The sequence below is a fragment of the Trematomus bernacchii genome, unplaced genomic scaffold (genome assembly GCF_902827165.1).
Source record: "Trematomus bernacchii unplaced genomic scaffold, fTreBer1.1, whole genome shotgun sequence".
NCBI lineage: Eukaryota > Metazoa > Chordata > Actinopteri > Perciformes > Nototheniidae > Trematomus > Trematomus bernacchii.
This window is the reverse complement of record NW_022987821.1, coordinates 1,173,124-1,199,520: the sequence shown is the minus strand read 5'-3', so window position 1 is coordinate 1,199,520 and position 26,397 is coordinate 1,173,124. Positions and strand designations below refer to the sequence as shown.

At 41.4% G+C, this 26,397-nt stretch overlaps 2 protein-coding genes across 2 annotated transcripts; one reads left to right on the top strand and one right to left on the bottom strand.

Annotated features, from left to right (window-relative positions):
- Positions 1–19,311: 19,311 nt before the first annotated feature.
- LOC117498990 (carboxypeptidase O-like) lies at positions 19,312–23,342 on the top strand. The gene is made up of 9 exons (XM_034151215.1): positions 19,312–19,534; positions 19,676–19,715; positions 19,809–19,910; positions 20,246–20,350; positions 20,445–20,561; positions 20,898–20,991; positions 21,439–21,641; positions 22,540–22,624; positions 22,713–23,342. Exons 1-9 carry the CDS (start codon positions 19,467–19,469, stop codon positions 22,973–22,975), a joined length of 1,077 nt encoding a protein of 358 aa, XP_034007106.1. The 5' UTR covers positions 19,312–19,466; the 3' UTR covers positions 22,976–23,342.
- On the bottom strand, positions 23,242–24,716 carry nudt15 (nudix (nucleoside diphosphate linked moiety X)-type motif 15). Its single transcript, XM_034151229.1, has 3 exons — positions 24,280–24,716; positions 23,721–23,917; positions 23,242–23,632 (listed from the first exon to the last, which is right to left on the bottom strand). Exons 1-3 carry the CDS (start codon positions 24,426–24,428, stop codon positions 23,502–23,504), a joined length of 477 nt encoding a protein of 158 aa, XP_034007120.1. The 5' UTR covers positions 24,429–24,716; the 3' UTR covers positions 23,242–23,501.
- Between the last annotated feature and the right edge of the window lie 1,681 nt (positions 24,717–26,397).

The window sequence follows — 26,397 nt, the reverse complement described above, 5'->3', positions numbered from 1 at the left end:
TGCAGTAAAAATCAGCATGAACAATCGGTCCAACAAGTAAATACAATGTATTTTATCCATTCAGATAAATGAGACATAATAGGAAATAAAATAAAGTGCAAAAGAAATCTCTGAATGGTAAAGGCACAGGTGGACAAGAAAATAAGCTAGTGCAACAGCTCCACATCAATGGAGCTGTTGCTCCCTCTAGAGGCAAAAGCGATACTCTGCGGATAACATGACGTGTGACCTATCAACAGGCATTCATAACGGCAAGGAACAACAAAAAGGAAAATATAAGAAGTCAATGAAAACAGGCCAAGAAAATAACTACTAGCCGTGGAGAAACACACATGTCTGTCTGCGTGATAACGCCATAATTAAAACCCATGTGAACAAATAGGTCAGACAAGTTACTGAAGTAGCCACGATGGGCTAGTAAACTGGGCTAACGTTACCAAACCGCAGCAGTCAGGCGGAGGAGGATGTATGAGAGCCGATACCAGATCGGTCAGCTGCAATAAAGTCCTTGGCCTCAGAAACGGAGGAAAGTCTCTTCCTGACCCCATCCTTCAGTGTGATGTTAAGCCTCGCAGGGAAAAGTAGTGAGGGCTTGAAGCCCCGTTGGTAAAGCTCAGACATCACCTCTTGGTATTCCCTGCGCTGCTCCACTATCTCAGAAGGATAATACTCGTAGATTGCAATGGGGGTCCCACGGTACCGCAGTTTGCCTCTCTTAGCTCTGGCCTCAAGGATGATTTTATCTTTCTGCTGGAATCTGACGACCACTGGTCTCGGTCTCTGACCCGGTCCTGGCTTATTGGCGAGTGTACGGTGCGCTCTGTCGCACTCCGGTGGAGACTCAAAAACGCCGTCACCAAGGACCTCAGCCAGAAGTTCAGAAAAGAAGGTGGAAGGGTGAGGCCCTTCGATGGACTCAGGTAGACCAATGATCCTTTACTTGCGGCAACGAGGTGGGCCGGTCGGATAAGTCACTAGCACCCCCCCCCCCCTGAAGTGAGGGGCTTCAAAAGTTGAACATTGCTCAACTTTTGAAGCGAGCAACGCGAGCAAAGCGAAGCAACGGAACCACAATGCAGTTCGGCAAAGCGTGACGTCACCCCATTCAAAGTGAATGGGCAGAAGCGTTGAAGCTTCAACGCACGCCGCCGTGTGGACGGGCCGTAAGAGATGCTGATTTGAAACCGTTGTTACATTCAGTTACGGCATTTCCTGTTTCTGCCGGAGAGAGGGGAGTTTGTTCCAAAGCTTGCCGCTGTATTTACTCTCTCCATCTGACAGGAGGGAGCCTCGTTGAGCTGCGAGTGTCACTCCACGGAGTTCACTCCGTCACGGAGGGGTAGTGTGTAGGGGTAGGGCGTGGTTTGGGATTGGGCCAGTGACACTTGACCCGCCCCCCTCGCTCCTCCTCCCCAATTTTCGGCGCCCCCCATGGGTTGATGCGCCCTTAGCATTCGCCTATACTGCCTATGCCAAGGGCCGGCCCTGCCTTGGTATTCTAAAAATGGAACATCTGGTTAGATTGAGCCTATAATGTCGTGCAGTCCACCTGAGCACCGCAACATTTATTAATAATAATAATAATAATAATAATAATAATAAATGTAATTTCCAAGCGCTTTTTCAGGTGCTCAAAGACGCTTTACAGTGGTGATAAAACGAGATAAAATAGAATAAAAAATTAAAATTAAAACAGCAACACAACATAATTCACAAATTAAAAGCCAGTCTGAAGAGGTGTGTTTTGGTCAGTGTTTTGAAAGTGGGGGGGGTCGGTGCAGTCTCTGATGTGTTGTGGACGGGAGTTCCAGTGCTATGTGGAGCCTCGCAGCGGCGAAAACTGTGGCGCGCTTACACTGTAGGTGCGCCGCGTTTGCGCTTCAGATGAGGCTCCCTCCGCAAAATGAGGCCCCGTCCTCGAGGTGAGGCCCCACGCAGTCTGCGTGATCTGCGGGAGGGGCGGCCCTGTATAATAACGTCATATTAAATGCAGTCATTTGGTCTTTAGCAACAGCTGCCAGTTTGTTGACGGCTTGTGTGTTGATGGGACTTCTCATGCTCCCTAAATGTTTCCCCTGCCTTTCGCCAGTTGTTAAACCCTCCTTTCACAAAACTCCCATCCCTGATCTTGTCTGCACCAACAAGCTTCTTTTCTATAGCAGAGCAACAGAAGAAGCACACCGCATTATCACTTTCTCTTATATACTGTAGTGAAGCTTTTTATAGACTGCTTACACTAAAATGCTAACTCAAAAATAGTAACTCAAAATAACAACTCTCTGCCAACAGATGGGGGTGCTGCAGCCCCCTCAGCACCCCCCCTTCCCGCTGTTATAGCAGAATGTTTATTACAGTGTATTTCTGGTATATTCATTAATGTCACATGGTATTAAGCAACAGTATAGTGGACGGTGTGTTGTTCATTTGGTTTGCTGGAAGGAGGCCCATCTATAGGCAACCAGCTGAAACTCTTCACCAGCAGTTGTATACATTGGCATGTGTGGTAGCTGCTAAATAAGGTCATTACATCTGGGATCATGTAGAACTCAGAGGATGCAACATGTATGACTGTATAAGGTTGGAACATGTCCAAGTTTAGGAGAACTGACAATGTGTGTGCGTTAAACATGTTGAGGGAACATGTTCGTGTGTCATTTAGAAAAGTATATCTGCCCTGTGTTTCTTGTATTCATTGGGGGGCAGTTCCACGATTGGCTGCTGTGGCAGCAGGTAATGTTTCCCCATTATTGTTTGTTTGTTGCAACAACTAAATAATAATTACTGATCAGCTATATCTGTGTTTGTGTTTTATTGATTCCTCTCTGTTTCATTCTTTCCCATTGTGTGAGTGCTGGATCTCCACAACATTTTGGAGGTCCTACCGAGATGCCGATGCTGGAGGTTGCTGTGTTCCTTCTCTGGGGGTCTCAACTCCCTTGGCCAGGCAGCGCTGAGATGGCTGTGGTAAAATCTCAAGGAATTGAGAAACCAGACTTGAGACTTCCACAGAAGAAATACCAACTCACAGTAAGCAAAACGTATTTGGAATTAAATGACTTTTGAAGTTGTATTGGTTAAGGGGAAAGAGCAGAGGAGTGGATTTAAGGCATAGCTATAGCTGAAATCTGTATGTTGATTGTCGTTTGTTGGTTGTTTGTTCTGTTTGATGGTTGTTTGTTTTATGCTGGAGAGATCACTGTATCTGACCTCGTAGTCTGCCTAAGAAGCTAAAGGTTTGACTGAGGGGATATGATATTTGCGAGCCGATAAATGTTATGCTGGAGGGATCACTGTATTTGACCTCGTAGTCTGCCTGAGAAGCGAAAGGTTTGACTGAGGGGATATGATCTTTGCTAGCTGATATACATGTAATGCTGGAGGAATCACTGTATCTGACCTCGTAGTCGTGAATTCTGCCTGAGAAGATCCTAATGATTGTCTTAAGGTTCAGATATTCATTTGGCTGAGGGGATATGATTTGCTTTGCGAGCCAAGTGCACATCCGGTCCGTTCGGTAATTAAGAAATTAATAAGCCCGATCTGAGTTCAGGGAGTTAAAAAGATAAAACTTGCCTGGCGACTCTGTGAATTCACTACATACAAAAGTGGAGTTTTCCATGTTTTGTCAGGCCGTAATATAATGTAGAGCCTGTGATAAAGCGCTAAATGTTTTTGGTATACCATAGTTTGTTGTTTTAATTTCTTATTGGTCAAAGAAGCCCCCTTCTCCTGAAAAGGCTGAGAGCTCCAGCCGGGGTGTGTCTGTATTTGTCTGTGAAAGTATCTCCCCCCCCTTTCCGATTCTGTAGAAGAGGAGACCCTTTGTTTTATCAGCCGTGAGAGCAGCAGTGTGTCTGTTTGCTCTTTTCTCTGATGCCTGAAATCTTTTAACTCACTCCTTCGAGTGAGTTTAAAAAAAAGAAGTAGAAGATCAATGAGTGATCTGAAGTTGGAGTGAATACATTGAAAATTAATAGATCAATGTGTGATTTGATGTAGTAGATATATTGAAATAAATAAGAAACAATAACTTTTTTGTATTTAGCATAGTTTTTGTAGGATAGTTACGCCACATTGTGGTTTTTATGAGAAGTTTTAAGAACTGATTGTTACCATTGCATTGCATTGTGAATTTAATGGTATTTGTCATTAACTGAGAATTGTACTTAATTATATTTCAAAGGAAAAAATTATATTATATACAGTAACATTAAGGGAAAGTAAAAAGAGATTTACTGAGTATATGAAGTAGCTATATTGAAATAAAAAGATTTAGTTTTTATTTTCACCTAGAATTAAGATGTTTTGAAGAGTCTACAGAGAGTCAAAGTTATATAAAGTTAACTACTATTCTGGAAAATGTTCCTATGGTTTACTGTTTTATGAGTAACATAAAATAAAATATAAATATATATATATTGCTAGATATAAGAAAAACATGCTTATCTAGGTTAACAGAAAAATTGCTATTAACCAGTTTCAGCTGCAACTATCCTATCTTTGTTCTAAAGAGAACATACGTTGAATTGACAATTAATATTAAGAAAGTTCACAATTGATATCATTAAAAACCGTTTTGGATTAATAGATTGTTCTTTAGGGCCCAGAGATATTTATTCTTGGAATATATGGCGTGTCTGTCATAAACATTCATGCTTAGATGGAATAAAGTGTTGAGATGTTCTCAAGAGTGGGAGTTTTCACAATGCCTTTTTTGTTTTTATTGAAACAATTAAGTGATAAGGAAAGAAAACTGTTCCGTGATGATTTCTTTAGGTTTCAGCTTTAGTAATGAAGATTACATTTTGTGAGGAAACCTTTCCACCAAGAATTTCTTTAAGTGTTCCAAAAATATATTCATTAACTGTAATCAGATTACTTGGGGTTTCAAATATAGCGCGGATTGAATACAGTTACTTGATGTTTTGTATTATTACAACCTAACCATGCTTGTAACACAGAACTTAGATAAACAATTAGAAAATGAATAGAATAGGCAAGTAGATAAAATATGAGTCTATAGTGGTTAAGGAGGGTTTCCTTGTTTTGCTCATCTGACTTAGTAACTGAAGTGAACTGAAGTAAAGAAGAATAGTGTTTTATGAAAACTGTCATTCCTCATGGTTTTTAAAGATAAATCATCAGTTTTATGGACTTTGATGTTGAAATGCATCATGGTGGAGAAGGAATACCTTTTTGGTTTCAAATTTAAGAAGATTTTAAAGATGATGTTTATGTTATTTTTCTGACTAGAATTTAAAAGCAGGACGTCAACTAGACAAAAAAGATTTTACAATGTAGTTTTACTACTTTTGATGAAGTAAAGAATCTGGGTAAACTACCACCATTAGTTTGTTTTAACATTAACATGTTTCAGCATTCCTGACCATATAGACACTCAGCCATTTTGTAACCCGTTGGGGGAGAGATTTAAATTGAGTTTTTCTCTAGTAGCTGATTGGCTGTGATTACAGCAGCATTGGATAGTTATGCGCCACCTTTGGGTTGTACTCTGAATCAGTGTGTTGGTGAAATGTTGCTCACTACAGAAACAGAAGAAGTGTGCAAAGAACGCATCTCTGAGGTTTTGACATTTTGCTTGTGCCTCGTTGTCAAGACAACAGTGATGTGAAGAGGAACTGCAGTTTTGGGGATTTCAACTGTGCAGAGGACAACGTGTGTCTGCTGATTGTACCACATTGATCCAAGAGTTTCCTTCCCTCCAGATGCCAGAGAGAGTTTCCTTGAGCCCACTGACCAGGGCCGTTTCTAGCTTTTTGGGGACCCTGCCACTGACTACAGCTGCAGAGGACAACGAATCACTGACTGTTCTCATTATGACAAGATCTTGAGACAGGCTTGTCTCAGACTGTTCAGACTCTGAATAAATCATGCAATGATTTTACAGCATAACTGTGCAAGAGTTTTCCAGAGGGTGGTGTAGAACATTATGTTTAGTGTTTAAGAAAAGAGGCTGCTTGTTTAACGATGGTCTGGAATACTGAAAAGATTCAAGTTTAATATCCTTGTTTAGCATACAAGACATCTGATTTTATGTCACACATAACCGGTTTCACCTACCGGGGTGGCATGGGGTGGCAACTGCCACCCTAAAAATAGGCCTTGCCACCCCAGCTGCCACCCCAGTTGGCAGCTTTGTTTTGAAAGAAAAGTTGTGGCTCATCGGACATTTATGAGAGAAAGTCTCTAATGTCCGAGTGCAAGTGAATGCAGCACAAGATGCACGTCTTGTAACCCCTCCCCCGTCCCTGGCGCGAGCATGGAAATATGATTGGCGGAGATTTCATTTGAACGGGACGGCGCAAAACGAGAAGCATTCGGACCTATGATTCGGACCCAAGTACTGAAGGAATGAGGTATTTGCGGTCTACAATGACAGAGAAGAGACTGTCAAGTTTGGCTGTACTCAGCATTGAATCAAAACGCACTAAAGCTGTTGATCTTAATAAGTTTGTGAGGCGTTTTGCTGAACAAAATGGTAATCGCTGCATTCAGCTGTAATAGACATGTCAACTTGATGCTCTGCTCACGGATGAGTATGCAAAACTGTTAAGATGATGACCTTACGTGTGTAAATATATTTTTTTCTTTGTGGGGGTCTGCCCCCAAAAAACAGTTTTAAGTCCTGAGAAAGTCAAATAAGACGGTGTGTAAAACTATACTGCCCAGCCAAAAAAAAGTAACCACTTTGATTTAACTAGGCCAGTAGGTAAGGACATTCCACTGGATAATAACTGAAGTATAAAAGAATGCATGACTGAAGTGATGGAGACCATGTTTGAAGGCAAACAAAAAGAGGAAATAACAGGTCAAATCAAGCAAATCCCCCTCTCAGATTCCACAGCAACCAGAAGAACATAAATACTGGCTGGTGATTTGATTAATCAGCTTTGTGATGGAATAAAAAATGCACAGTGCATTTCCTTAGCTGTGGATGAGTCCACTGACACCACTGACAATGCTCAGTTGCTGGTCTTTGTGAGTTTTTATGATGAGGCAAAGGGGGAGTTTGTTGAAGATGTGTTGGGCCTGACGAACTTCAGTGGACACACAAGGGGGCAAGACATTTATAAAGCAATAATGGGAATGCTGAATGAAAGAGGGTGCAGCTGCCTTTATTCATAACTGTGCAGCTCTTACACTGCGACTCTGAGGGATCAAGCACAGACACAATAACAATGAAAACTGCTGCATACAGATTATTTTTGTTTTTGCAACCTCGTGTTAAGAATCTTGTTGCAATTGTTTAAAAGTTTGAATGACCGTAATAAACGGACCTTTGTCTTATTGAAACATTTTTTTTTGACCTTTAAGATTTGTATTTGAGTACCCCTGTCCTAGAGGGTTAGTTATATTGTGAATACTTCACAAAGTATTTACTAATGTATTTTGAAGAAACAAATAACAAGAACACAAGTCCAATTTTGTTTTTTAGATTAAATTGTCCATTACCAAAACTGTTCACGTTAGGTCTAGATTTAGACTTTGATAGTAAAGGAGTATTTAGGCTTATTTTTATATCTGACATTTTTTAAATATGTTGGCTATTCACTAGATAGACATTTATTGAGAACATTTATGAAGATTGAAAATTTGTTCAGTTTCTATTATTTAAAACGTAATTTTAGAGTAACGAAGTCTGATGCTGAACTTGGAAAAAGGTCAGCTATATCTGTGTGTGAGCCTCTCTGCTCACACAGTGTTCAAAGAGGTACGGAAAGAGCAGGGTTTGGGTTGAACACAGGCGTTTATTAGCACCAAAACAAAGTGTACAACACGGGTTGCAAAACGTTGCCCGTGTGGGATCCTTCACAGGTCCTTCGGCGACCTCCCAGGATCCTGCCTACTGCAAGACAGACCAGAACCAGGTTACCACGTGCTTTTATACAGTGATTGATTACCTGATTCCGATCAGCTGTCTGGCCTCCGGCCGAGCCACTCCCTTCACACCAGCAGCCGGCGCCCTAACCACACCCCTAACCACATACCCCCACCGCCCGACTCAGGCCGGGATCCCGCCGGCCGCAAGCTGACTCCCCCCCCCCCTCCGCCGAGCGAGAGAGGAAATCAGCCACGACCATCTGGTTACCCGGCCTGTGGATCACCTTGAAGTTGAAAGGCTGTAGCGCCAGATACCACCGAGTGATCCGGGCGTTGGCATCCTTCATGCGGTGGAGCCACTGGAGCGGGGCATGGTCCGACCAGAGGGTGAAAGGGCGCCCCAGGAGGTAGTACCGCAGGGCGCCGACCGCCCACCGTATGGCGAGGCACTCCTTTTCCACCGTACTGTAGTTCACCTCCCTCTGGGCGAGCTTACGGCTAATGTACAGTACGGGGCGGTCGACCCCCTCCACCTGCTGGGACAAAACGGCCCCCACCCCACTGTTCGAGGCGTCGGTCTGCAACACAAAAGGGAGAGAGAAGTCGGGAGAATACAGAAGCGGCTTACCACAGAGGGCTTTTTTAACCCTATCAAACGCCAGCTGACACCGCTCCGTCCACTGGACCGGATCTGAAGCACCCTTTCGGGTCAGGTCGGTCAGGGGACTGGTCAGCTCCGAAAAGGACGGGATGAACCGCCTGTAGTAGCCGGCCAGCCCCATGAACCTCCTGACCTCTTTTTTCGTCTTGGGCGCCAGACAGGCTGAAATGGCGGTTGTTTTCTCTATCTGTGGCCGCACCTGCCCGCCGCCCAAGTGGTACCCCAGATACCGTACCTCCCTCCGTCCAACCGCACACTTCTTCGGGTTGGCCGTGAGCCCCGCCTGCCTCAGGAACTCGAGCACTGCCCCCACCTGCTGCATATGCTGCTCCCATGTCTCACTGTGAATGATGACATCATCCAAGTAAGCAGCAGCATATGCAGAGTGGGGACGCAGCACCCGGTCCATGAGCCGCTGGAAAGTGGCTGGAGCTCTGAACAACCCGAAAGGAAGTGTGACAAATTGGTATAAGCCATACGGAGTGGAGAAGGCCGTTTTTCCTTAGACTCTGGAGAAAGGGGAATCTGCCAATAGCCCTTGGTTAAATCCAGCGTCGCCTCCGGGTACTGGTGAATATCCCCATGCACACACCTCACCTTCACCCACGATGCTTCAATCAATGCCCCAGGCCGAACCAAGCGCTGATGGATCATCGTCTGATTACAGCCCGTGTCCATCAGGGCCTGGTGTGTACCCCCCTGTATACATACCGGTATACAGTACGTCCCTTCCAAATCGGGGGAGGCAACTGGCGGTCCCGCAACCCGGACCAGCTGTCCGACCTCCATGAGAGGACACTCCCGTCGGAAGTGGCCGGGCTGCCCGCACCGCCAGCAATCCAGCCCTGGCGTCTGAGGAGCCCCCCGTGGTGCCGGACGACCAGAAGCGTAGGCCGGACCCTGGGGAGAGATAAAAACAGGAGGGTAAGGTAGGGCTTGGGGGTGAAGTGTCGGGGCTGCGGGGTTGGGCCCGTGTGGTGGTGGTGGAGGAAGGGCAGCTGCTCCAGGAAATCTCCTCCTCGGGGCTGGGATGGGTCTGCCCGCTGAGACAGCCGGTGGTCGGGGCTCCTCTTTCATGCTCCGCCGGGGAAGCGAGAGGTGGTCCTCCGCGAGGACGACGGCTGCTTCCAGGTTGGCGGGGCGATGGCACTGGACCCAATTCGCCGTTGAAGATGGCAGGCCGGCGATTAACTGCTCCAGCGCCACCTGCCCGACGACTTCCTCCGCCGAGCGCACCCCCGGCTGGAGCCAGCGGCTCGCTGCATCCAGAAGCTGTTGCGCGTATGAGAAGGGCCGGTCAGCGTCCTCGAAGGGGAGTACCCGGAACCGGCGGCGATGTCCCTCTGGCGTGCTGCCCAGCCGGTCCTGGATGGCCTTCCTCAGATATCGGTACACATGCCGAGAGGCTGCGGGCAGGCTGTGGGCGGCTAACTGCGCATCCCCAGATAGCAGGGGCAATAGCCGCGCTGCCCACTCCTCCTCCGGCCACCCGCTCGCCGCCGCTGTGCCCTCAAAGATGTCCAGGTATGCCTCCGGATCGTCGTCTGCCGTCAATTTCTGGAGGGCAATCGAAGGCGGTCGGGCCGGGTTGGTCGCGGGACCTATCTTTCCCGTTGTGTGAGTGCTGGATCTCCACAACACCGTGTCCATGGATATATTGCAGTTTATTTAGATTTTGGATGATGAGCCATACAGGATGCTGTTACAGTAGTCCAGTCTTGAAGTGATGAATGCGTGGATGAGGGTTTCAGCAGCCGGGAAGGAGAGCGAGGGGCGGAGCCGGGCAATGTTTTTTAGATGGAAGAAGGCGGTCCTGGTGATATGGTTTATGTGTTTATCGAATTTGAGCTGGCTGTCAAAAATTACTCCAAGGTTGCGAATGTGAGGAGAGGGGGTTAGAGTGGTGTTGTCAAGGGTGAGGTTGAAGTTCTGGGTGGTGTTGGTGCGGGATGTGGGTCCGATTATGATCATATCTGATTTGTCGCTGTTCAGTTGAAGGAGTTTGTTTGCATCCAGGATTTAATTTCTGAGAGACAGTTGGTGAGTGTGGAGTGAGTTGTGGCAGTGATGGTTTTTGTGGAGATGTAGAGTTGGATGTCATCCGCGTAGCAGTGATGGTGAAGGTTATGGCGGCGGATGATTTTTCCAAGGGGGAGCATATAGAGGACGCCTTGGGACAGAGGGGCAGTGGAGGAAGTGCAGTTATTGATGTGGATGAACTGGTGTCTGTTGGTGAGGTATGATTTCAGCCAGGAGAGTGCAGTGTCGGTGATGTTAAGTGATGATTCCAGGCGGGCAGCAGGATGGTGTGATTGATGGTGTCGAATGCTGCTGTGAGGTTGAGGAGGATGAGGATGTTCCACCGGGTCCGTCTGCGCCATAATGCGGCCGTAACGCGGCCGTAACGCGTACCAGACTGTGGTTCTGGGTGAGTCTTCTAATGAATGATTTAACAGTGTTAAGTTGCCCAAGATCCGGGGTCTCAAACTCAAGGCCCGGGGGCCAAATCCACAATGCATCTCAAATTTTTTCAGAATTTGACTTTTTTTCTTCTAAATATGCCTTTTTTCTTAGAATGTGCCCTTTTCTCAGAATTTGACTTTTTTTTTTAATGTTACTCTTTTTTTTTTTAAATGTCACTTCCTTTTTTTTTTAAATGTCACTTCCTTTATTTTTTAAATGTCACTTCCTTTTTTTTTAAACCTCTTAAGCACGGCGGTGCCCCCATTGGACCCCTCCCACCGTTTTTTTTTTCGAGATAATGTCTCAGGGCTTCTTAACATTTATGAAACTATTAATGTGTAGCACCAGATTAACGGGAAGAATCTCAGCTAACTGAAGATATGAACCATTTTTACCAAAACAAAACACAAGTCTCATAAGAAGCGTCTAAATGACCCCTGAGCGAAAACATTCTAACGCACTGCGGCACACAATTCAAGATAAAGATACCCTTATTACTTATCGTAGCTGCACATACAATATAGCAGATTAAAGCTGAGACTCCACTGATTATTTAGGTATAGTATCATCACTGAGCGATCCGAACTTGCGACAGGGGAAGCAAACACAGACATCACAACACGTACCTTTACGGAGCTTTTACGGCAGATCGTCTCACCGTAGCTGTCAATTAGGTCAAAAGACGTGTTCAATGGCATTAAAACAAAAAAAAAAATGCTACAACTGTTGATCCATAGGTTGATAATGTACCTGTGCCTTTGAGGAAATTATTTATAATCCATAATTCCATTTTTTATGTAAAAATCGGAGCGGAAAAGTTAGCTGCTAATGGTAGCCACCAGAGTGTATGCAGCTTCCGGTTTTGGTAACGCGTCACTCTCACTCCTTATTTGTTAACGTTTTGGTGTGTATATAACTTTCCCTCGATTCCATTGGCTCTAGCGGTTATAAAGAGATTTCATTCATCAAAATCGAGCAAGGGGGGCCAGAGATAGGTCAAATCCACCCAAATGACCCCAGAAGTGGGGGTTTTTGGCTAAACCTCTCTAAAAAGGTCAAATTTAACTTGTTTTGCATCAATCTTGATACAGGGTACTTATTATATGTTGTACTTTGGATTCCTAAAGCTTTTAGTCTACTAACCCATCATCCAAGGGTAGTTTTCACTATAAGTAAAAAAGAACTTTTGGACGGACACTATAATTTACAGTTTTTTACTATGTAAAATCTGAATTTTCTTTAAAATAAAAAACATCTATATTGATTCTGACTTTTCTACATCCAACTCACAGGTTTATCATTACTTTGAGAATAAAGATTATTAATTTAACCCTTTTAGAAGGGAAGATATGGTAATTTGTTCTGGGAATGTCATTTTCGAGCCTGAGACCTGAAAAACAGGCTCAGGGCTTAAGAGGTTAAATGTCACTTCCTTTATTTTTTAAATGTCACTTCCTTTTTTTTTTTTTTAAATGTCACTTCCTTTTTTTTAAACCTCTTAAGCACGGCGGTCCCCCCATTGGACCCCTCCCACCGTTTTTTTTTCGAGATAATGTCTCAGGGCTTCTTAACATTTATGAAACTATTAATGTGTAGCACCAGATTAACGGGAAGAATCTCAGCTAACTGAAGATATGAACCATTTTTACCAAAACAAAACACAAGTCTCATAAGAAGCGTCTAAATGACCCCTGAGCGAAAAAATTCTAACGCACTGCGGCACACAATTCAAGATAAAGATACCCTTATTACTTATCGTAGCTGCACATACAATATAGCAGATTAAAGCTGAGACTCCACTGATTATTTAGGTATAGTATCATCACTGAGCGATCCGAACTTGCGACAGGGGAAGCAAACACAGACATCACAACACGTACCTTTACGGAGCTTTTACGGCAGATCGTCTCACCATAGCTGTCAATTAGGTCAAAAGACGTGTTCAATGGCATTAAAACAACAAAAAAAATGCTACAACTGTTGATCCATAGGTTGATAATGTATCTGTGCCTTTGAAGAAATTATTTATAATCCATAATTCCATTTTTTATGTAAAAATCGGAGCGGAAAAGTTAGCTGCTAATGGTAGCCACCAGAGTGTATGCAGCTTCCGGTTTTGGTAACGCGTCACTCTCACTCCTTATTTGTTAACGTTTTGGTGTGTATATAACTTTCCCTCGATTCCATTGGCTCTAGCGGTTATAAAGAGATTTCATTCATCAAAATCGAGCAAGGGGGGCCAGAGATAGGTCAAATCCACCCAAATGACCCCAGAAGTGGGGGTTTATGGCTAAACCTCTCTAAAAAGGTCAAATTTAACTTGTTTTGCATCAATCTTGATACAGGGTACTTATTATATGTTGTACTTTGGATTCCTAAAGCTTTTAGTCTACTAACCCATCATCCAAGGGTAGTTTTCACTATAAGTAAAAAAGAACTTTTGGACGGACACTATAATTTACAGTTTTTTACTATGTAAAATCTGAATTTTCTTTAAAATAAAAAACATCTATATTGATTCTGACTTTTCTACATCCAACTCACAGGTGTATCATTACTTTGAGAATAAAGATTATTAATTTAACCCTTTTAGAAGGGAAGATATGGTAATTTGTTCTGGGAATGTCATTTTCGAGCCTGAGACCTGAAAAACAGGCTCAGGGCTTAAGAGGTTAAATGTCACTTCCTTTATTTTTTAAATGTCACTTCCTTTTTTTTTTTTTAAATGTCACTTCCTTTTTTTTAAACCTCTTAAGCACGGCGGTCCCCCCATTGGACCCCTCCCACCGTTTTTTTTTCGAGATAATGTCTCAGGGCTTCTTAACATTTATGAAACTATTAATGTGTAGCACCAGATTAACGGGAAGAATCTCAGCTAACTGAAGATATGAACCATTTTTACCAAAACAAAACACAAGTCTCATAAGAAGCGTCTAAATGACCCCTGAGCGAAAAAATTCTAACACACTGCGGCACACAATTCAAGATAAAGATACCCTTATTACTTATCGTAGCTGCACATACAATATAGCAGATTAAAGCTGAGACTCCACTGATTATTTAGGTATAGTATCATCACTGAGCGATCCGAACTTGCGACAGGGGAAGCAAACACAGACATCACAACACGTACCTTTACGGAGCTTTTACGGCAGATCGTCTCACCATAGCTGTCAATTAGGTCAAAAGACGTGTTCAATGGCATTAAAACAACAAAAAAAATGCTACAACTGTTGATCCATAGGTTGATAATGTACCTGTACCTTTGAAGAAATTATTTATAATCCATAATTCCATTTTTTATGTAAAAATCGGAGCGGAAAAGTTAGCTGCTAATGGTAGCCACCAGAGTGTATGCAGCTTCCGGTTTTGGTAACGCGTCACTCTCACTCCTTATTTGTTAACGTTTTGGTGTGTATATAACTTTCCCTCGATTCCATTGGCTCTAGCGGTTATAAAGAGATTTCATTCATCAAAATCGAGCAAGGGGGGCCAGAGATAGGTCAAATCCACCCAAATGACCCCAGAAGTGGGGGTTTATGGCTAAACCTCTCTAAAAATGTCAAATTTAACTTGTTTTGCATCAATCTTGATACAGGGTACTTATTATATGTTGTACTTTGGATTCCTAAAGCTTTTAGTCTACTAACCCATCATCCAAGGGTAGTTTTCACTATAAGTAAAAAAGAACTTTTGGACGGACACTATAATTTACAGTTTTTTACTATGTAAAATCTGAATTTTCTTTAAAATAAAAAACATCTATATTGATTCTGACTTTTCTACATCCAACTCACAGGTGTATCATTACTTTGAGAATAAAGATTATTAATTTAACCCTTTTAGAAGGGAAGATATGGTAATTTGTTCTGGGAATGTCATTTTCGAGCCTGAGACCTGAAAAACAGGCTCAGGGCTTAAGAGGTTAAATGTCACTTCCTTTATTTTTTAAATGTCACTTCCTTTTTTTTTTTTTAAATGTCACTTCCTTTTTTTTAAACCTCTTAAGCACGGCGGTCCCCCCATTGGACCCCTCCCACCGTTTTTTTTTTCGAGATAATGTCTCAGGGCTTCTTAACATTTATGAAACTATTAATGTGTAGCACCAGATTAACGGGAAGAATCTCAGCTAACTGAAGATATGAACCATTTTTACCAAAACAAAACACAAGTCTCATAAGAAGCGTCTAAATGACCCCTGAGCGAAAAAATTCTAACGCACTGCGGCACACAATTCAAGATAAAGATACCCTTATTACTTATCGTAGCTGCACATACAATATAGCAGATTAAAGCTGAGACTCCACTGATTATTTAGGTATAGTATCATCACTGAGCGATCCGAACTTGCGACAGGGGAAGCAAACACAGACATCACAACACGTACCTTTACGGAGCTTTTACGGCAGATCGTCTCACCATAGCTGTCAATTAGGTCAAAAGACGTGTTCAATGGCATTAAAACAACAAAAAAAATGCTACAACTGTTGATCCATAGGTTGATAATGTACCTGTACCTTTGAAGAAATTATTTATAATCCATAATTCCATTTTTTATGTAAAAATCGGAGCGGAAAAGTTAGCTGCTAATGGTAGCCACCAGAGTGTATGCAGCTTCCGGTTTTGGTAACGCGTCACTCTCACTCCTTATTTGTTAACGTTTTGGTGTGTATATAACTTTCCCTCGATTCCATTGGCTCTAGCGGTTATAAAGAGATTTCATTCATCAAAATCGAGCAAGGGGGGCCAGAGAGATAGGTCAAATCCACCCAAATGACCCCAGAAGTGGGGGTTTATGGCTAAACCTCTCTAAAAAGGTCAAATTTAACTTGTTTTGCATCAATCTTGATACAGGGTACTTATTATATGTTGTACTTTGGATTCCTAAAGCTTTTAGTCTACTAACCCATCATCCAAGGGTAGTTTTCACTATAAGTAAAAAAGAACTTTTGGACGGACACTATAATTTACAGTTTTTTACTATGTAAAATCTGAATTTTCTTTAAAATAAAAAACATCTATATTGATTCTGACTTTTCTACATCCAACTCACAGGTGTATCATTACTTTGAGAATAAAGATTATTAATTTAACCCTTTTAGAAGGGAAGATATGGTAATTTGTTCTGGGAATGTCATTTTCGAGCCTGAGACCTGAAAAACAGGCTCAGGGCTTAAGAGGTTAAATGTCACTTCCTTTATTTTTTAAATGTCACTTCCTTTTTTTTTTTTTAAATGTCACTTCCTTTTTTTTAAACCTCTTAAGCACGGCGGTCCCCCCATTGGACCCCTCCCACCGTTTTTTTTTTCGAGATAATGTCTCAGGGCTTCTTAACATTTATGAAACTATTAATGTGTAGCACCAGATTAACGGGAAGAATCTCAGCTAACTGAAGATATGAACCATTTTTACCAAAACAAAACACAAGTCTCATAAGAAGCGTCTAAATGACCCCTGAGCGAAAAAATTCTAACGCACTGCGGCACACAATTCAAGATAAAGATACCCTTATTACTTATCGTAGCTGCACATACAATATAGCAGATTAAAGCTGAGACTCCACTGATTATTTAGGTATAGTATCATCACTGAGCGATCCGAACTTGCGACAGGGGAAGCAAACACAGACATCACAACACGTACCTTTACGGAGCTTTTACGGCAGATCGTCTCACCATAGCTGTCAATTAGGTCAAAAGACGTGTTCAATGGCATTAAAACAACAAAAAAAATGCTACAACTGTTGATCCATAGGTTGATAATGTACCTGTACCTTTGAAGAAATTATTTATAATCCATAATTCCATTTTTTATGTAAAAATCGGAGCGGAAAAGTTAGCTGCTAATGGTAGCCACCAGAGTGTATGCAGCTTCCGGTTTTGGTAACGCGTCACTCTCACTCCTTATTTGTTAACGTTTTGGTGTGTATATAACTTTCCCTCGATTCCATTGGCTCTAGCGGTTATAAAGAGATTTCATTCATCAAAATCGAGCAAGGGGGGCCAGAGATAGGTCAAATCCACCCAAATGACCCCAGAAGTGGGGGTTTATGGCTAAACCTCTCTAAAAAGGTCAAATTTAACTTGTTTTGCATCAATCTTGATACAGGGTACTTATTATATGTTGTACTTTGGATTCCTAAAGCTTTTAGTCTACTAACCCATCATCCAAGGGTAGTTTTCACTATAAGTAAAAAAGAACTTTTGGACGGACACTATAATTTACAGTTTTTTACTATGTAAAATCTGAATTTTCTTTAAAATAAAAAACATCTATATTGATTCTGACTTTTCTACATCCAACTCACAGGTGTATCATTACTTTGAGAATAAAGATTATTAATTTAACCCTTTTAGAAGGGAAGATATGGTAATTTGTTCTGGGAATGTCATTTTCGAGCCTGAGACCTGAAAAACAGGCTCAGGGCTTAAGAGGTTAAATGTCACTTCCTTTATTTTTTAAATGTCACTTCCTTTTTTTTTTTTTTAAATGTCACTTCCTTTTTTTTAAACCTCTTAAGCACGGCGGTCCCCCCATTGGACCCCTCCCACCGTTTTTTTTTTCGAGATAATGTCTCAGGGCTTCTTAACATTTATGAAACTATTAATGTGTAGCACCAGATTAACGGGAAGAATCTCAGCTAACTGAAGATATGAACCATTTTTACCAAAACAAAACACAAGTCTCATAAGAAGCGTCTAAATGACCCCTGAGCGAAAAAATTCTAACGCACTGCGGCACACAATTCAAGATAAAGATACCCTTATTACTTATCGTAGCTGCACATACAATATAGCAGATTAAAGCTGAGACTCCACTGATTATTTAGGTATAGTATCATCACTGAGCGATCCGAACTTGCGACAGGGGAAGCAAACACAGACATCACAACACGTACCTTTACGGAGCTTTTACGGCAGATCGTCTCACCATAGCTGTCAATTAGGTCAAAAGACGTGTTCAATGGCATTAAAACAACAAAAAAAATGCTACAACTGTTGATCCATAGGTTGATAATGTATCTGTGCCTTTGAAGAAATTATTTATAATCCATAATTCCATTTTTTATGTAAAAATCGGAGCGGAAAAGTTAGCTGCTAATGGTAGCCACCAGAGTGTATGCAGCTTCCGGTTTTGGTAACGCGTCACTCTCACTCCTTATTTGTTAACGTTTTGGTGTGTATATAACTTTCCCTCGATTCCATTGGCTCTAGCGGTTATAAAGAGATTTCATTCATCAAAATCGAGCAAGGGGGGCCAGAGATAGGTCAAATCCACCCAAATGACCCCAGAAGTGGGGGTTTATGGCTAAACCTCTCTAAAAAGGTCAAATTTAACTTGTTTTGCATCAATCTTGATACAGGGTACTTATTATATGTTGTACTTTGGATTCCTAAAGCTTTTAGTCTACTAACCCATCATCCAAGGGTAGTTTTCACTATAAGTAAAAAAGAACTTTTGGACGGACACTATAATTTACAGTTTTTTACTATGTAAAATCTGAATTTTCTTTAAAATAAAAAACATCTATATTGATTCTGACTTTTCTACATCCAACTCACAGGTGTATCATTACTTTGAGAATAAAGATTATTAATTTAACCCTTTTAGAAGGGAAGATATGGTAATTTGTTCTGGGAATGTCATTTTCAAGCCTGAGACCTGAAAAACAGGCTCAGGGCTTAAGAGGTTAAATGTCACTTCCTTTATTTTTTAAATGTCACTTCCTTTTTTTTTTTTTAAATGTCACTTTTTTTTCCAGCTTTTCTTTTTAAATAATTTTGTGACATTCTCACTGAAGAGACTTGCAATTATTTGCCCCAGTTATTACCCTATCAGATAATAGAGGCAATCATGTAATATATATATATAAAATAATGTATTATAAGTTACAACCGGCCCTTTGAGTGCAGCCATAATGCTGATGTGGCCCGCGATTAAATTGAGGTTGACACCCCTGAGATAGAAAGGCAAGTAACAAAATATTAAAAAACCCGGGATAAAAGAAAGAGAAAACTGATTTCCAAAATCCAAAATATTTTTGTTTAATAGCGGGCGGCACTGCTACAACCAAATATAACAAACGAAAAATCACAACATGCTGAGGAAAGCTGGAGGGGATGCGATGAAAAGGGAGCAGTTGAGAAAACAAAAAGGTCATACGGGAACAGATAATCCCGCCAAGAGAAAGAAAGTTGTTACTCAAAGTGGGATCAGTATTTTTATGGCTATGTTTTTAACAACTTGTAAACCATCTGACCCTGATCAAAACAAAACAATGACTAACCACAACTACTGAGAATAATAAACGCCCCCCTCGTGTTCTAAGGAATAAAGGGAAGCATCTCAGCCCAGATGAATCATTAACCAACACAGTGATAGCGTAAGTAGTCCACAGTCGAGGGAAAGGTGTATCTTTATCTGATGCGTGTCTTCTATAAAGGCTAGGGTCAGTGTCAGCAACAGTTGCAAACAAGGAGTTTACGTTCAAAAAGTGGCAATGCTTTTCTCTGTGGGTCTGTGCCTTGTGGTGCTGCTTTCAGTGGTGGGAGCAGCCACAGTGGAGAGGTGAGTCACATCTTGGGTCCAATACTGACTTAAAGAAGGCGAATGCAGTAACACGTTACTTTTGAAGACTCCGAAATGGTTGATTAACACAATTTATTTCTTCTTGTTCCTCTGTGTCTCATGTATTTGGATGTGCAACAGGGTGGAGTATGACTACTACAAATACCATCCAATGCCAGAGGTGAGAAAGCAGATTCTCGCTCTTACACTTTTTATTTTTGACAGACCACTACACACAGAATCTAATGTGTGTTGTGTGTATTCCACCCTACAGATCACAGACTGGATGGTTCAGGCTGCGAATAATTACCCTGAAGTTGTGACTATAGTGGAATATGGACAGACCTATGAGAAGAGGAATATTAGCTTGCTCAAGGTAAACCAACTTTTTGACTCTTTATGTGAAAAACACTTTTTGTGACGCATAATTGAGCCATAATTTCCCAGACACAAATGCATTGGGCTTATGGGAAACCACCCTGAAGGCTGATGAAGTCATTCTTCTACAGAATTACCATCACGTTGGGCAATCAACATTTATTTCAGAATGAGAAGTTGAACCAAAAAGGTTGTCTGTTGCCACTTTTACCATTGATTTCTGAAACAGATCAGAAGTGAGCAAATACCATAATGATACTGGGGTATTGTTGTTTTGTGTGTGTTTGTGTTCTACAGTAGCCAAATAAGAAGCTATATGAATTTGTGTTCCAGATCGGCGTTAATACGGGGGAGAAAAAGAAAGCTATCTGGATGGACTGTGGTATACACGCCAGAGAATGGATCGCCCCGGCCTTCTGTCAGTACTTTGTCAGAGAGGTAATTAAAAAAACAACATCATTTTCCTTTAAGCGAAAAATGATTTTGTACGACATATCTTCCAATATATTAATCTGGCACTTCCTCAAATCAGATCCTTCAAGCATACAAAACAGACCCAAAGATGCAAGCGATGATGACGAATATGGACTTCTATGTCACCCCCGTGCTCAACATAGACGGATACATCCACTCCTGGAAGGACAACACAGTCAGTGCTTGAGTTTGATGGATTTTTATCAAATTACCTTTCTGGGTTAAGCCTCAAGCTCTCGAGCCACAGAAGAGCAGGATATCAGAGAATGATAGTCCTATTAAAGCAGAGGCAGTTAAGTTACAGTGAGCTACAATTCAATCAGTGAATAAATTGATTCATGGTGCTCAACACGAGTACCAAATCATCTCGTTTTCAATATAAGATGAATGGAAAATGATATCAAACAGCAATCCCAGGCAGTATGGAAGTATGTGCAAGTGCCCTGTTCATTTCTTAATAGAACAACCCGGAACCAACCGATTTAACCGAGTGAACCCTTTTGACCCGTAGACTCGACTGTGGAGGAAGAACAGGTCACCGGGACCTTTAAACTGCACCTGTTACGGCACAGACCTCAACCGCAACTTTAACGCCAACTGGGGCAGTGAGTGTTGTTTTGCTTCTCCATCTGCTCATTTAGACGGCCATTATGCTCTATGTATTGCTCTGATAATCATGGGTATGCGGGTATCACACATAGATGTTACTGAAGATGTCTAATCACTGAACAATTTGTTTTAGAGGGGTATTAAAGAGCGTTGTAGAGCGCCAAAATGCTGGCATCCTACAATTACCACAATGCAACTGATGCACTACTTGTCATAAGTGAATACCCTTAAACAATATTTTCAAATTCCAAAGCCCCAGGTTTGGTTTTGCCTCCTAAAAATGACCTGCATTTTCAATTATGTTGCGATGGAAAGGGTATTTCTTTTGACGTATCACAAAAAATACTTTTCCTATCAAAAGCTACTAAATCTTACAAACTGAACCTTTAAATATAAAACTTGCTCACCACTAGATAATTCAATTTCTTTGGCTGCCTCCACAGCGGTCGGGGCTTCCTTCGACTGCTGCGCCCCCATCTTCTGCGGGACTAAACCTGTGTCCGAGCCCGAGGCCCAGGCCGTCACTTATTTCGTAGGAAACCGGAGAGAAGACTTCCTGTGTTTCCTCACCATCCACTCCTACAGCAAGATGGTCCTGGTTCCATTTGGAAACCCCAACTTCATCGCCAGCAACAACGATGAGCTGGTATTTACATCGACACACACAATGATGCATGATTTACACATGGCTGATTATGAACATACACAATATATACTCAACATAACATCACATAACAATTCAGGATTTAAGAAAAGTGTATGTGCAACTTTTGTGCCTGATTATCGCTACATTTATCAAGAGAATAAGGCATATTGCCATAGAAACTGGGCTCATGCATGTCACAAATACACAGAAAATGAGACAATCTGTTACAGCTCTATTGATAATGGAGAACAAATGGTTCAACCAGTCTATGTGGGGGTTATGTAGGGTAAGCCAGGGGTACCCCAAAATGATTGGGTGTTCGGGGGACCGAAAAACATGAAAGACGAGAAGCTCAGTATGACCGTCCTGTAAACTTAGCTGAAGAGGTTGGGTGTGGTGAGTTACCCTACAGAGAAGACGGCCATCCAAGGCACTTGCTTCCATTGGTCTTGGAAGGGGGAAGGTCTCAAGGTTCAGCTTCTTAGCCAACTCCAAGTCTATAAAACTGGCATCTGAGCCAGAATGCACCAAAACAGGATGCCTGAGCTGGCCAGTTCGTACTATACGGGCACGAGCAAAAATAGGACTCAAGAGCACAACCAGGCAAAAAAGGTTTTAGTCAAGCGTTTAATCCAAAAGGCAAAATAATACAGGCAAAGATAAAAAAAAAATGTACAGGCTGGAAGTCTTTTTTTTGTTATTTTACATCTTCTTGTAGTTGTTTTACCTTTCTTAGTGCTCATTTTTCTGTTGTTTTGCATGTCTTTGCAGTCATTATGGGTCATTTTGAGACAACTCATTTCAGTTTTTTTTCTTAAACTGAAGAAAAAGTAAAGCACATAGAGCTAATACAGTTGCTTTCAATGACTGTATAACAAAAGCTAATGTGTTTCTTCAGATGAAGGTAGGTAAGGGTGCAGCAGACGCCATTCGGAGCGTGCACGGGAAGGACTACACCGTAGGAACCACATCGGATATAATGTGTAAGTCCACACATCACAGCTGGTCACAAATTTATTTGACTTTGTTGCCGTGCTAGCAGAAAAACAGCAGTGTACCCTCTTTCTACAGACGCCAACTCTGGTTCCTCCCACGACTGGGCCCGGATGCAGGGGATCCCCTTAACCTACGCCTTTGAGCTGAGAGATGACGGGACGTTTGGCTTCGAGCTTCCCCAGGATCAGATCCAGCCGACCTGCGAGGAGGCCTACAGCGGAGCCCTGCACATCATCACCTACGCCCACGACAAGACCTTTAGTGGGGCCGCTGCAACCGCTGCAACCCTGTGGAGCATGCTGTTAGCCTTAAGTGTCACCGGCACCACCCTGATGTGAGGGGGGGGAAATAACTCAAGCTGTTTTGCTTTAAGTTGCATTTATCTTGAGTATGTTAGGTTAGGTTCAAGGAGAGCTCCAGTTTTTAAGACAACTTTTTTTTTATCCTCATTTAAGCTATACATTTTTGTAGATTATGATCAAAAGTATGTAATGCATCATACATACCAATGCACCTTTGATTCAATGTATTATACATAAATACATCTATAATTAATCATAGACTTCAATACAAATCTTATTTTAGGCAATGCCTGACACATTAGTATATCCACAAATCTTTTTTTATTTCATTGAATATGACGACGTCGACATATAAATAACATCTGGCGCCAAAAAGCAATACAAAATAATCAAAACTTTGAAACGTGTCTTGTGTTGTGTGTTCAAAACATTTCAAGTCGTTGTGCCACTCTAAATTGTGTTTTATGTTTTAGAAACTACATGTTATCCATCCACTGTTGTAAACCAAGAGATTGAGTCTTGAAGAGGTATTTTTGCTTTGGAAGTTTCCCAATGCAAAAGTTTAAAGCTGAGTTTCAATGCTGGATGTTATTATGTTCCTGAACGGCTGGAAGCCTTGTTGTCTCAGGTTGGCTAACGGCAAGAAGAGCAGCTCCTCTGGAGGAAACTGGTCCCATGGAGTCCAGGTCCAACCTGTCAGGCAGAGAACGAAGCATATGTTGGGTAAGTAGGAAACTTTTTCATCTAAATCTTGTAAAAACATCCGTTCGGCTTCACATACCCTCATTTTTCTCTGGCTCCAGGTTCTCTGGCTCTCCTGACTGCTTCCTGTCCAGTTCTCCTTGCATGATGATGGTGACGTAGTGGTACTGCTCCTCCAGTTTGATGGAGTTCACCACAGAGGCATAGCAGACGTTCACCAAACACACCCCTGCTTCTTCCAACACCTCTCTGTGAGCACACTCCTCCCACGTCTCTCTTTCAATGACATAGACATGAGTGTCACATCCAATTAAAGTCATATGCATGATAAACAGTTATTATACTGACGACTGCATCCACTTGCAGGACCTTTTTTGACATGACTGACAGTCTAAAGAAGGTTCTTAAAAACACACTCCTGAACACCAAGGTGCATTTAAAATATTACACATTTGTATTTGTGCACACTTATTTGCCAGGAAAGTATAATAATGCACATTTAAAACATGTTTTCATATATGCTGAACACTTTGGGATAATTCGGCTCAATGCAAACTTGCAAAGACGTTTTTATTTCATTGTAATGGGGTTTATTTGTTGTGTGTGGAGCTTGCTAACTAGCTGCTTATGGTACCTACCCAAACTCCAAGTGGCCGCCGGGGAGCTGGTACTTCCCTTGGCCCATTGCATTTCTCCGTTTCCCCAGGAGAACACAGCCGGGGTGGGCTGAGTCTGTTACCAGAACCCCGACCCCAACTCCTGGACGTTTCATAGTTTTATCAGACATCTGGGCAACCTTAAATACGACTCACGTATATTAAAAAAGCTAGCTAAAAAGTTAGCTAAACCAGAGCAAGAGGGTTCCCGTCTGTGAACTTCCGTTTTCGCTTTAAACATCGTTTGAAAGATATTTTGTTGAGTCAGAGTACGATTATGTAATACGTAGCTGACAATATGTCTTCCAAAATGTACTATTTAGTTAGTTATTTTTAGTATGCTGGTATTTAGGTGTATGGAGAACTAAATTCGCCCATATTGACTCATACCCTAACAAATAAATAAGAGAGATATTCAGAAAAAAAAGCCTAAATTATTAAATACATGTGCAGGTACATTTTTGTATTTATTAGTTTTCATATTTAATTATTTTCATGGTTAATGTATTTATGTTTACATTTATTTCCCTAATAATTCGTTTCCCTAATTATTTAGTTGGTTCACTTCTTTATTTATTCATGAACTAATTTATTTTCTCTGGATTTCCTGTTTCCATATACTGGAGGACTGTGATCGCCATCTGGTGGTGATTTGTTTTTTTTCAGATAAGTTTATACAGTTTTTCTCTCTATTGTCTGAAGACAATCTTGAGAGAAATGTAACATGTTAGTTTATTGACTCAATTTTGCCTTTTTACTATTCACAGAAGTGTTTATATGTTTTCCTTTGACTGGTCACTTCAGTGCGGGTCTTAAATGTCATGTCTCTGTTGCCATAATAAGGCCTCTGCTCACGCTCATGGCTTTGACGTTTTTCAGAGAAAATGTCAATAACGTCACAACTGAGACATGAACCAGAGGATCACACTTGTTAAAGTGTTTCTCTTCATGTCGATTATATTGTGCAGAAATGATCATACAACCGTACTTCAAAACAACTGAATGGATCAAATGGATAATTGGTCTGAATAAATGACCTTATATTTAAGGAGATGTGGGTCTTTCTTTCACACCCTGTTTTTATTTACAAATGATACAGGTTAACCTCCACCAGTGTAGAGAAATGGTTTATGATGACATTTCATATGTAAAATAAGTTTGCTTGTTCTACTTTTTTGCTGTTATTGGTTATTTTTTAGCATGAATGCATAATATCCAATGATCAAGAGGATACTTTTCAGTGTTTATAAGCCTTTTATACATTGGAATGAATTGAAATGTTTGTACATTTGGCTCAACACTGTCTAAACTCCGTAGAGGCCGGGCTGTCTAGAATCAGTCTTGACGTTCCGGTTGAACGTTTACAGAAAGCATGGCTTACTTTCTCTGTTTACCTTCTACGGTTTCAACATTATGCAACCTTTGGAATCAGACTTCAGAGTGGAACTTTCCCAGCGCTTGCCCCCCCCCCCTCCCCTTACAGGTGCATGTGATGTGTTTATGAATAGCCATGATGCTGACATGTTGGAAGTGAGGCGTGTCTCATCTCTTTGAATGCTGTCATGTTTAAAAAGAGAATCTGTTGCCAGAAGGCAGGCACAAAAAACATATACAGGTTGGAGTGGTTTCTGATGCATGAGATCCATAGGGGGATTATATAAACGTCAAGTAAAGCTGGTCCTATATGGGGAGATTATTCTACTTCATCTTCATGTCAAGACTTGTTGCATGTTTCTTACCCTTTCACTAAAGGATATCTGAATACAGAAGGCTTAAAAGCTTCTTAAATGCAAAAGGCTGTATTTGTTAAGGGACATTTGATTATAATTCATGTGTAGAAAATAAGAAGGAAGTAATTGTTTTTTTTTTAATGCTGAAGGAAATCCTTGTCACAGAAATTGCTAAAAAATTACAATGAATAGAAAAACAATTGAGTATTACATATAAAGTGTAGACAAAGTAGATTTTGTATGACACATTTAGTTTAAAAGTTAACTGAAAAAAAGCTTACAAAAGTGAATACATTATTGAAGAAAATTGCCATTAAAAGTGATAATCCACATAGTATTAAGAAGCTATATTGCACATGTTGAACATCTG

Bases quoted from the DNA above. Each gene is read 5' to 3' on its own strand.
- LOC117498990 (XM_034151215.1), top strand. From the start codon at position 19,467: ATGCTTTTCTCTGTGGGTCTGTGCCTTGTGGTGCTGCTTTCAGTGGTG. The intron at 19,911-20,245 runs GTAAACCAACTT...TTTGTGTTCCAG, and splicing joins GGAATATTAGCTTGCTCAAG to ATCGGCGTTAATACGGGGGA. The intron at 22,625-22,712 runs GTAAGTCCACAC...CTCTTTCTACAG, and splicing joins AACCACATCGGATATAATGT to ACGCCAACTCTGGTTCCTCC.
- nudt15 (XM_034151229.1), bottom strand. From the start codon at position 24,428: ATGTCTGATAAAACTATGAAACGTCCAGGAGTTGGGGTCGGGGTTCTG. The intron at 23,918-24,279 runs GTAGGTACCATA...TGTCATTGAAAG, and splicing joins GGCGGCCACTTGGAGTTTGG to AGAGACGTGGGAGGAGTGTG. The intron at 23,633-23,720 runs GTATGTGAAGCC...TCTGCCTGACAG, and splicing joins GGAGCCAGAGAAAAATGAGG to GTTGGACCTGGACTCCATGG.